This window comes from Sarcophilus harrisii, chromosome 1 (assembly GCF_902635505.1).
Source record: "Sarcophilus harrisii chromosome 1, mSarHar1.11, whole genome shotgun sequence".
Lineage (NCBI taxonomy): Eukaryota > Metazoa > Chordata > Mammalia > Dasyuromorphia > Dasyuridae > Sarcophilus > Sarcophilus harrisii.
The window spans coordinates 685,903,070-685,915,254 of record NC_045426.1 but is presented as its reverse complement, the minus strand read 5'-3'; the positions used below and the strand labels follow the sequence as shown (position 1 = coordinate 685,915,254).

Genomic DNA, 12,185 nt, shown 5'->3' with positions numbered 1-12,185 from the left:
TCCTGACTCCAATCACCAGCTAGCTGACTCTCTGTAAATAAAATGATTATTTTTCTCCAAGGATTTGTGAAGCACCAAATATGTGTCTAGCAATTTTTAAATATCAAGGAATGTCCAAGGCGGATAAAGAAGCAATTGGAGAAGAGGAGAGTAAAGAAAGCTCTTAAGTGTTTGCTGACTAGGGCCTTCCTTCTTTAGCTCTTCCCTGTTTCCTTCTATTTCTTTTAAACCTAAGATGTCTAGATTTTTAGAGACAGATGCATTCTATCATCTTACTGAGGATTTAGCTTTCAAGCCTGATTGGAATGCTGTCAGTTAATAAATATTTATTAAATGCCTACTATGAGCATTGTGCTAAATGCTGGGAAACAGAGACAGTCCCTGCCCTTGACATGTTTACAGTCTAATAGGGGAGACAGTTTCCAAATACCAAGTGAGCTCTAGACAAAAATAGAAGGAAATAAAAAAAGAGCTAAGGAAGAAGGACTTAGTGAATAGTTACAAATTTTCTTTACTTTCCTCCTGTCTGATTACCTGGTCCAGTGCTTCTCAAAGTATGATCTAGAGAATCCTGGGGATTTCTGAAACCCTTTTAGAGGGTCTACAAATTCAAAAAGTTTTATTTCCAATATGGTAAATGTTTATAAATATAATCCAGATCAACAAAAACTCTTTGGAGTGATCCTCAATAATTTTTAATAGGCTGAAGATACTGAAAACAAAAGTTTAAGAACCACTGGGTCATTTAAAAATTGACTGTCCCATTAGAATGTCCTCCCTGAGGATCCAGGAACAATATCTGTACCTTTCTTTTTATCCCTAGTACTTAGCCCAGTGCCTGGCACATAGTAAACACTTAATACTTAGTGATTATTTGATAAATTTGTAATACATTCAAGATAAATATGTTGATGATAGGCTGATGATACATTTATTTGGAATAAATACATTTATTAGTCTTCCTTTTCATGTCAGTCCATGAGCAATGTTGTAGATTACTTTGGTTTACATTTAAGCCAATAGTTTTTTAATTGTTTTTTTAAAAAATATTTTTTAAATTTTTTAAATCATGAAAAGTTGAGGAGGTAAAAAGCAATTGTGAAAAATCACTAAAGGCGATTAGCATCTTCTATTGCCACAGAATCTTCTTTAGGAAGTCATTACCTGTTCTTTTTCAGGTGTCCTGTTTCCATGGACCTTGATATGGTCGCAGTTGCTAAGCAGTACAGCCAGCTGGAGCTTCCAGGCTTTGCCCTGGCTTGCCTCCTGCTGATGCCCCACTCGGACAAGAGAGACCAGCAGCTTCAGGTACTGAGTAGGGACCCCTGACCCAGGAACCCGACCCTCCCTGCATCCCCACCCCCCCAGCTTGCATGGCGTCTCTGTAGCCTAGGGCTCTCCCTTTTTTTCCACTAGCCTAGATGACCTCAGTGGTCAGCTCTCATTGCTGTTTCCTGAAAACTGGTAGTCAGAATGAGCTCTCAAAAGTGCTTCCTTGACCACATCAATGTTCTTCTTATGGGGAATAAACCCATTTGAAGTCTTGATTTTTCAAAATGGCAGCCTGGAAAGAGCGCCATCTCCTTCCTCCCGTCGCCCTCCCCACCCTGGCCCTGGCGTGGTTGAGTTGTTCTTGTCAGACGGGCCCGCTTCTGTATCTCCCTGCCGGCCCAGCCATGCTCAGTCCCCCTTTACCCCCTCCTTACCCCCTCACCACCTCTCCATCCTCCCGAGCGTGCTTCCAGAGGATCGGCTTGGTTTTGGCCGTTGCTGGACATGCAGGTTTGGTGGAGAAAATTAACCTTCCATATCCCTATGTACCAGTGATTCTTTTCATTTGTCCATTTCAGATTGAAAATCAGTTCTTTTTAAAGTGTTATTTTTATTGATGTATTTTGTCTTGGCTGGTGTACTGGATTGGGAACATCATCGTGAGCGTTGGGCTGAGTGAGTGTCTGGGAGGAGCCCAAGGGTAGGAAGATGGACACGGAAGTTTCCAGATGAGGCCTGATGGGCTCGGGGGGGGGGGGGGGGGGTGCAGTCAGGTCTCCCTCATTCAGGCCAAGAACCTTTCGTGGAAGAGTTTCCTTTTAGACTGTTCAGCCATTTCCCAATGCTTTGTGACCCTGTCTGGCCTTTTCTTGGCAAGTCGACTAGAATGATTGGCCATTTCCTTCTTAAGCCCATCTTATAGATGAGGAAACTGAGGCACACAGGGTGAAGTGACATAGCTGGTCAGTGTCTGCAACCAGATTTGAACTCAGGATTTGCTGACCCCAGGCCTGTCACTATCCACTGCGCTATCCAGTTATCAGGCGTTAGGGAGTTAGGGAGACCTGTGTTCAAGTCTGTCCTCATCCCCTTAATATTGTGTGATGATGGGCTTATTTTCTCATCGGTAAACAGGCAGAATCACAGCCCTCACATCTCGGGGTTGTTGTGAGGAGCAAATGAGATCACGCGAAGCTCTGGGCAGTGTCCGGCGTGCAGTAAGTGCTGTAGAAGGGGTAGCCATGGCTGGCTTTGGCTCCTAGCCCCAGCTCCGCTCCCATTTGGGCCAGTCACCCTCGCTCGGCCGTTTCCCCTTCTGTACAGCAGAGCTGGACGTGACCGGTTCTAGCGCCACCCTAACTTCAGCCCTCAATGCTGTGAACTGTGTCAAGGCAGAGGTGCTTAACCTGCTGTCCCAGCTTCTTTTTGTCATATTTTGATGACTGTTTCGATATAACTAATTTCCTTTGCAATCTACATCTTTTTGGTTGCATTTAAAAGCATGATTCGGAGCAGGGGGTCCGTGGGTTTTACCAGACACTGCCCAAGGGACCCAGGAATCCCTTTTGGGAGGGATTGTGGCTGCCTGCAAGTCAGATCACGGACAGCAGAGGGAGCATCGTTTTGTCTTCAGCTCAGACCCCAGCTGCCCATCTTTTCCTATGGCGACTGGTGTCTGAAGGACAGAAAAATCCATTTAGGCTATATTTTTTCACTTTAAAAATTAAACTCAGGGCTATGGGTCTTTGAAAGGAAAAGAAATCTCGTTTAAACAAGATTCAAAGAAACACAAGAGTTTTTGTTACAAAGACTTTTACTTGCAAGTCAGTCAGAACGACCGCCTACGCAGGTGAAAATGAAAGACCTGCAGGATTTAATGAGTAGCTCAAGACTGCAAAAGAAATGTTACTTACCTAACATTGAAGATCTTTGACAGTCTCTTTCTAACCTGTCTGTCTGCTCCTATCTCTTTAACTCTCTTCACACACTCTGCATTTCTGGGAAAGTTTGCCATTTTGTCCCAGACCGCCCCTGTCTTTGTTCACACCATCCTGCTCACCTAGAAGAAGCTCTCCCTCTTCCCCGCTTTAGCTACTGATGACTTCTATCTTTCAGGCCTCAGCTCAGATATTGCTTCCTTCATGGAGTCCTCATTGAGGTGAGGCAGCCTTTCTGTTCTCAAGCCTTTCATAGCTTTCTCTTCTTTTTCTGTTTATGTGTTTGTGTCATCAAATCAGTCAATATTATTAAGTACCTACTATTTCCCAGACACTGGGAATTTAAAAGCCAAAAAAAAAAGCAAAAATAAAACAAAATCAAAAAATAAAAATAAAAGGGGCAGCTAGTTTATATAGTGGATGGAGCACCAGCCCTGAAGTCAGGAAGACCTGAGCTCAAATCTGGCCTCAGACACTTAATACTTCCTGGCTGTGTGACCCTAGGCAAGTCACTTAACCCCAGTTACCTCAGCCAAAAAAAAAAAAAGCTAAAATATTTTCTACCCCCAAGAATTCACATTGCGATGGGAAAAACAACTTACAAACAACTTTTGTTTACATACAGGATTTAGAGGGGGTAAATGGTCAGGGTTCTCAGAAGAAAGGCACTAGCATTGAGGGGACTTGAAAAGTTTGCCACTTGCAGAATATAGGACTAGGAGGAAGCCTAGAGGAAGAGGTGAGCGTGTAGGGACAAAGAGTCTCCCAATCACAGTGGACAAGCATGGAGTGTCAGGTATGAAGAATATCAGGGAGACCCATGTTGCTGCTTACAGAAGCCTAGAAGGTCCCAGGGAGGCACCAGGTTGTGGAGGCCTTCACAGGCCAAGTGCAGGTGATGATGGGAGTTTGTGGAGTGTGATGGAGGAAGAGTTGACATCTGAGGAGGGAATTCAAGTCCTACCCCAAATACATGCTTGTGACCTTGGGCAAGCCTCATAACCACATTTATGGATAGTAGAGCAGTCTCTAAGACACATTAGTAAAAGAGGCTTCCTCAACACAAGTTCCCCATAACAATGAAATAGCCAGTGAATTATTTATTGGATTATTGATTAGTTTTTGTGGCCCAATAAAGGGAAAATCCTTTCCAAAGGGGCTTTGAGGCTCATCCATAGTTCTTTCTCTGAATGTGGATGGCTTTTGCCATCATGAGTTTTTTGGTAATTGTCTTGGATTACTGTATTGCTGAGAAGAGTTAAGTCTCTCATAGTTGACCTTGCCATGTACAATGTTCTCCTGATTCCGCTCACTTCACTTAGCATTTGTTTCGCATAAGTCTTTCCCAGTTTTTCTGAAATTCTCCTGCTTATTATTTTTTATAATATAATAGTCTTATTCCATTACATTCATACACCACAACTTGTTTAACTATTCCTCAATTGATGGGCATTCCCCCAATTTCCAATTCTTTAGGCCTCTGAATTTATGAGGAAGTTGCTGGCACACTTTATGCTCCTATAAATTTATGAGATAGTATAGTTTTCTTTTTCTTTTTTCTTTTCTTTCCTCCCTTTCCCTCCCCTCCTCTCCCCTTCCTTCTTTTCTGTAGATCAGAATTCTTTTATTTTTTAACAACTTTTTATTTTCAAAATTTTGCATAGTTTTTAAAATTCACCTCTGCAAAACCCTGCAAAAATCCAAGTTTTTCTCCCCCCCCCCCCCCCTCTCTCTTCTTTTACCCCCTCCTCCAGACAGCCGGCAATCCAATATATGTTAAACGTGTACAATTCTTCTAAATGTATTTCTACATTTATCATGTTGCACAAGAAAAAATCAGATCAAAAAGGAAAAAAAAAAAGAGAAAACAAAGAGCAAGCAGACAACAACAAAGGTGAAAATACCATGCTGTGATTTACATTCAGTTCCCGTAGTCCCTTCTCTGGGTGCAGATGGCTGTCTCCATCACAAGTCTATTGGAACTGGCCTGAATAATCTGATTGTTGAAAAGAGCCACATCCATCAGAATTGACAATCCTATAATCTTTTTGCAATGTACAATGTTCTCTGTCTTTTTTCATTTGTTCTGAGGCATTTGAGGTTGTGACTTGCCCAGGGTCACATAGCCATGAAGTGTTAAGTGTCTGAAGTCAGATTTAAACTCTGGTCCTCCTGACTTCAGGGTTGGTGCTCTATCCACTGCGCCACCCAGCTGCCCTTTATAATGTTCTCTTATTTCTATTCATTCTCTCAGCAAATGTTCATATAAATCTCTCCCAGGGCCCAATTTGGTCTTAGTTATTTGTGTTTCTGTCTTATCTCTCTTAAAAGATTATAAATCCCTTTAAAGGGATTAAAGGGTTCTACTCTTTTTTTTTTTAAGAGGGGATATTATTGATTTCTTTGGTTTTCACATCTCCTTCATTTCTGACCATATCCTTTCCACTCTCTAGCTAGGAACCATTTCTTATAACAATAAAAAACACCAAAAATCAAAACCAATCAACATATCAGTTGTATTCAGGCAGTGAGGTGGGCCGGGAGTCAGGAAGTCGTGAGCTTAAATCTAGCTTTTGATCCTTTCTGGCTCGGTGACCTTAGGCAGATCACTTTCTCTGCCTCAGTTTCCTTCTCTGTAAAAAATGGGAATGATAATAGCATCTCCTCCGAAGATGGCTGTGAAGATCAAATGGGATAATTATAAAGCACTTAGCACACTGCCTGGTACAAAGTAAGCTCGGTGCAAATGTTAGTTATGATATAGCTGTGTTTACCCCCATGTGCAGGGAGCGATGAGCGTTTTTATCCTCGTGTCCAAGGACTATTCCATTCATTCTTTGTGTCTCCATGTCCAGCATTGGATCTTGTCCAAACTGGGGGCTTATGGAGGTTTGTCAAATGAATGAACTCAGACTGAAATAGTTGGGTAAGGTTTTGTAAAACTCCTTTTGTCCAGGACCCAGACTGGTGGTTTCTAAACAACATTTTAAGAGGGAAAAGGGTTCCTAGCACATTCTAAAGATGAGACAGATCACCAAGACTAAGGCCAGCATTTGGTTTCACAGTATCACCTGTGCAAAAGCAAGAACACATGGCTATGAAGTCATTTACAAAATGGTGAAAAACACCATTTTGGTTTTAGTGAGGGCGGTTGAGGTGAAAAGGTAGTGGAGCATTCAAAAGGTAATAAGATGTGGGATCTTCTCTCTTTCATCCCTCAGTTCTCCCATCTTTCTGACATCCCGATGTCAGTTAAAGAAATCACTGTCTTTCTGGTCTCCCCAACAGGACATCTGAGTCCTCTCTCTCACCTCGGTCAGTTGTGGGCAACATCTCTCACATAAATGCCTTTTCTCTCTGCTCATATGTCCACCCACCCCGCCCAGATTGGGAGCCTGTTACTTCCCACCCAGATGGTTGTAAAGGCCTCCTAGTTAGTCTCCCTGCTTCAAGTCTGTCTCATTCAGCCTCCTTGTAGGAATGAATAAAAAAGTCATTACTATGGACTGTGCTGCCTTCTTGGGATAAAAAAGAGGTGAAATAGTCCCTGAGAGCACACATACGAGAGATGGGTAGCTACATCTGGGAACTCACAAAGGCCATGATTAGAATAAACCCTCCGTAGTTGGACCCTTTCCAGAAAGCATTGACTCTGTGTATTACAGTTCCTAAGCAAGAAGGTTGGGGATCAGGGGAGCAATACCACATGTGCTCAAGTCAGCCCCAGTTGAAGAAGAGATTGCATGATCTGCCTGGAGCCTCCAGAAACAGCTGCCAGAATATGCAGGACCAAGTCACTCCCCTGCTCAGGACACTTCCTTGGCTCCCTTTTGCTTTGAGGATAAAATTGTAGTTTCTCAACTTTACATTTTAAACTCCTCATTAATCCCTGGTTCCAGCCTATTTATCTAGGACTGTCGTACAGAACTCCCCTTCACATGCTGTAAGGACATCTGTCCTAGCTACCTTCCCTGTTCTGCTCTGGAAGTGGATTTCCCTCTGCCACCTCTATACCTCTGTACAAGCTGTCCCCAAGCCTAGAATGTTTTCCTTCCCTTCTTCTCTCACTGTCTTCCTGGGGAGATGGTAGGGACTGTATTTCCTCTTCATATTTCATCCCCCCGCCTTCCCCAATGAGAATCTTTCAATTGAACCGAGACAAATTTGCTACACTCTGTCCCTGATGAGCCTTCCCACGGATGCTCCATCATCTCTACTTCAACTTTCCTTAAGTCTTGACAACTTCCAAATGGAAAGCTTCCAGGTTTCCATGACTCGCCTTACCAAGGAGGATGCTGCTTTCTTTCTGTCCCTTCTGGATTGACTTTTTCGTTCTCTGTTTTTTTCTACCAGAATTTCCTGGGATGGTGTAACCTCGAGACTGTTTTACAACAAGTAGATGAACATATGAACACCGGCCGGCTGGCGGGATTTGCCTGTCAAGTGAGTAGATGCTCCGGTTCAGCTTTGACATAGCAGATTTTATCTTGTGGATGAGTACTGGCCTTGAAGAGGCCCTGGCACATTCTAGCTTCCATATTGCCAAGGGGAGATCTGGCACAGAGGGGGAAGTACCCAAGTTCATCTAGAAGATCTTGTGGAACATCCACCCCTATCCCCATCTCCCGCACTGACCCTTCCTAACTGGGGGACTGTAAAGGACAGAAATGCTTAACTCTGGGTAGTCACTTTATTTGCAGATGCCCTAGAGTTACTCTGCAGCTCTTTACATTGCCAGTCTCTCCTATTTCCCAGGGCTTCAGAGAATTCTCTGGCCTCTCACCTTTGCAATGTCAACCAACTTTAACTCGGCTCACCTCTTCTGAGGCCTTCAGAGATCTCTGGCTACAATTTCTTGAATTGTAGTTTAATAACTGATAGTGCACTCAAGGATAGTCACGTGCAAACTTAAAGTCTTTATTACACTTGCTCACATAATGCCCTGACCTGTTAGCTCCTAAGTGAACACCAGGTCTACGAGAGACCCACGTGTTCACTATCAAGTCCCTTAGCTCGCTTGGCTATCCATCCACTTGGTTCAGCTACCCCAAGATAAAAAGAATGACCTCCAGCTGCAGTGGGCTTAAAAAGGTCTGTGAAGTCACATGCCCAATCAATCAGAGAGGGAGACATCTCCCCTTATGAAGCTATCTCAATATGACCAGGGTCCCGCCCCTGAGGCAGTCTATAGTCAAACAAATTACTTCTGGGCTGCTCAAGTTCAACCTCCTGTTTGCACTGGGCTGACTCATTTGTAAAAAGACCCTAATGGGGGACTTCTTCATTTCCCATTTTTGGGCCCCATACCAATGCCAAAGACTGATTAAATAAGTGGAGGAAGGCTTCCTGCTCTCTACTGACAAAATCATTGCCCCTTAGAGCATCATTTTACATAGTCATGTATTCAAAATGTGCATTTTAACTGTTATAACTATTGAATCAGATTTATTTATGAAATATAAAATAGTAACTGACAGTATTGAGTTTTTGCTGTCATGTGATGTACTACAAGGACTAAGGCCCCTGGAAAAAGGGTTGACTGTGGTGTCGAGTGTATGATTATCTAAACTGCCGCCACTCGGGGTGATGGCTTGGACTCTGTGCTACGATTCCAATGGAGGGAGATTTGTCATTTCACAGGTGAAGAATTTTATTCTGAATCACATCATCAGCAAGAGGCAGTTTGGAACGCTGACGAACACAAAATACTTTCCTCTGTTGAAAGCACAAGTGATAAGTACCAAGAAGGTCAGGGAGTTGGTGAATTATCTCGTCCACGATGACAGGTACGTTAACCCGGAAAAGTGCATCCTGGGATGTTTCCTTCCATGCCTGAAGTGAGAAATGAGACACAGATAACCGGATTGGTTTGAAATTCTTTAGTTTTAGACTTATTTCGGGAAAAAGGCTAATATTTAAATAGGTAATTGCACATCAGTGAGCCAAAGGGTCATGGTACAGGAGCATTCTCTTACCAGAATAGGATTTTCCAAAATTCTGTTAGGATTCCATGGCCCAGTTTGCACCCATCCATAACTGATCGAACTGTTTTCTGTAGCTCCTCTCCAGGGTGACCAGAGTTGCTTGTAGCTCCACCTTATTTGTATTGCAACCACATAAGCTCTGAAGCATTAATGAGATCACTTTTTCTATTGCATAGTTTGGATGAAGCTTCAGTCCTGATAACAGAATACTTAAGACAGTGTGGGAACCCTGTGCCACCTGATATAGCTCCATGTGACATTGTGAAGGTAAGGAGAGCCTCTGCAACCATAGCGAGCGACCTTTGCTTCCAACATGCATGTTTTCCGTATCCTGAAGTGGATGGTTTTTCTTTATTAAGATCATGTGTATGGGGCAGCTAGGTGGTACAGTGCTTAGAGGATCGGCCCTGAAGTCAGGAGGACCTGAGTTCAAATGTGGCCACAACTTTCTAGTTTTGTGACCCTGGGCTAGTCACTTAACCCCAATTTTCTCAGCAAAAAAGAAAAAAAAGATCATGAGTATGTATGTTTACAATCTTTTTGACTGTGTCCACTTCAGAACATGCTTCTACCTTCAGTGAATCTTTGCGACACAGATTTTAGCTGCATAGTCTGTGGGGAAAAATGATTTGGTGGGTCTGGAGTGTGCATATTCTGCCTATCTCCTAGCTGTGACAGGCTCAGCCAGTCCCAAGTCTCTGTCAGCTTCATGCCTGCTCACGGAGCTACATTTTCAATAGAAGAACAGGTGTTGTATTGATAAGTAAACAGTAAAAATGATTATATCACTGGGAAATGGAAGTTTGATGACATGGAGGCACTGGAGTGTGATGGGCAGAAGCCTGGCTGGGGACTCTGACACTTAGCAGCTGCCTACATGTGGGTCAGTCTCAATCTCTCTGGTCTCCAACTGGTTCCAGCTGGTTTTGGTGGAGGATGGAAAATAGGATCTGGTCCAGTCCCCCATTTTGCAGGTGAGGAAAACAGACTCAGAGCATACGGGATTTTTCAGAGTCATATAGGCAGTAAAAGTCAACAGACAGGATTTGAACTCAGAAACTGACTCTGATGCCATAACTTCAGTCCCCAAGGTGGCAATGACTTTATTATTATTTTTTTATTATAGTTTTTTATTTACAAGATATATGTATGGGTATTTTTCAGCATTGACAATTGCAAGATCTTTTGTTCCAACTTTTCCCCTCCTTCCCTCCACCCCCTTCCCCCAGATGGCAGGTTGACCAATACATGTTAAATATGTTAAAGTATAGATTAAATACAAAATAAGTATACATGTCCAAACAGTTATTTTGCTGCACAAAAAGAATTGGACTTTGAAATAGTGTACAATTAGCCTGTGAAGAAAATCAAAAATGCAGGAGGACAAAAATAGAGGGATTGGGAATTCTATGTAGTGGTTCTTAGTCATCTCCCAGAGTTCTTTCTCTGGTTGTAGCTGATTCAGTTTATTACTGCTCTATTGGAACTGATTTGGTTCATCTCATTGCTAAAGAGGGCCACGTCCATCGGAATTGATTGTCATATAGATTGTTGTTGAAGTATATAATGATCTCCTGGCTCTGCTCCCATTACTCAGCATCAGTTCATGTAAGTCTCTCCAGGCCTTTCTGAAATCCTCCTGCTGGTCGTTTCTTACAGAACAATAATATTCCATAATATTCTATACCACAATTTATTCAGCCATTCTCCAGTTGATGGGCATCCACTTAGTTTCCAGTTTCTGGTGTGGCAATGACTTTAAATCCAGTTGTATAACTAAGCTATAAGCCAGAAGTTTTTGTTTAGGAGGCTCGCTTAACCTTCTTTGGTCTCTTTTCTAGTTTTCATTTCATATCAGACCAGACTTGTATTGATGGTGCAAGACTGCTTTTACTCAAGAAAGGGAAAGTTGATTCAATAAAGAAACTTAGAAAATAAAATTAGAAAGTAGGAACAAAATTGCATGTGGTGTCTGGAGATTGTTTCAACCTTTCCTTTGTCTTGCCTAACCTCAGATTTGTTAGATGAGCTTCTTTGGGTATGCGTTTCAGTAATCTAGTTCTTAAATGGTTCTTAAAGTTGCAAAATCTTTTTTCTTATGGAAAGAAAAATCATTAAGAAATTAGACTCCCGATTATTTACTCTCTTTTCTCTCTCTTCAGATGTTTCTAAGCGAATCAAAGTAATCGTCACAAATCTTGTACAAGAAGGGCGATGGGAGGTTTGAACCCAACGTTCTCTGCCAGTAGCTGTTCCTGTTTCAGCATTTACTGTGCAATAGAAAAAAAGGCCTCTTGTCAAGTGAGAGAGGACATCAACGTGCATCCTACACTTTCTGGCCTCTGAGTAGCCCGAAACTCAGGAGACCTCAGGCCTCTCTGATACTCCCCTATGCTTCCAGAATTGGGCCAGTGGATCAAAGCAAGAATTCTCTTCCCTTTTATTTAAAGAGGGGAGGAAAGGATAGCCTTCTGAATGTATGGTCTGCATTAATGCTCATGTATCCGTAAAAGGCTTTTGTTATCTTCAGTGTTACTTTTGTTAAAGGCTATTGGAAAGATAAGGTTTTAACAAGAGTGTAAAACTTAGATTCCCTATTTATTTTTCTGTATTTGTAGCCTGATACATTTGTGATTATTCATATGACTAACGTGATATAGACTGTAATTTATTTTTGTTCTGACCACTAAGAAAGCATCACTGACTCAATTTTACATTAAAGACCAAATCAAATCACAACCTGCTCCAACAGTCTTTCCCCCACTTATTCCAGAATTCAGTATGGAGAAGTGGGCAGCAGGCTGTTGTTGAAAAGAAACTGGCCTGAGTCCCGCATCTCCCTGCATTCTAGTCTTGCCTCTTCTCTTGGCTTCTGAGACCCGAGAGTCCGAGTGGACCTCTTTGAGTGCCCTGGTGCTTAGAGATTTGTGAATTGTTTCTACGCTTCTTCTCCCTTGATCCCTTCTCCCCTACCCCCCTCCCCCCCCCAAAA

At 42.5% G+C, this 12,185-nt stretch overlaps 1 protein-coding gene across 3 annotated transcripts in view; it reads left to right on the top strand.

The window, feature by feature from the left end:
- KNTC1 (kinetochore associated 1) overlaps positions 1-11,926 on the top strand; it is a 96,830-nt gene extending 84,904 nt beyond the window's left edge. For all 3 annotated transcript variants that reach the window (XM_031948491.1, XM_031948489.1, XM_031948490.1), the window contains exons 60-64: positions 1,179-1,308; positions 7,563-7,652; positions 8,850-8,995; positions 9,370-9,460; positions 11,356-11,926. In XM_031948491.1, the coding sequence (XP_031804351.1) occupies positions 1,179-1,308; positions 7,563-7,652; positions 8,850-8,995; positions 9,370-9,460; positions 11,356-11,379 (481 nt within the window). In that variant the 3' untranslated portion in view covers positions 11,380-11,926. The remainder of the gene's footprint in view (positions 1-1,178; positions 1,309-7,562; positions 7,653-8,849; positions 8,996-9,369; positions 9,461-11,355) is intronic.
- Positions 11,927-12,185: the final 259 nt, after the last annotated feature.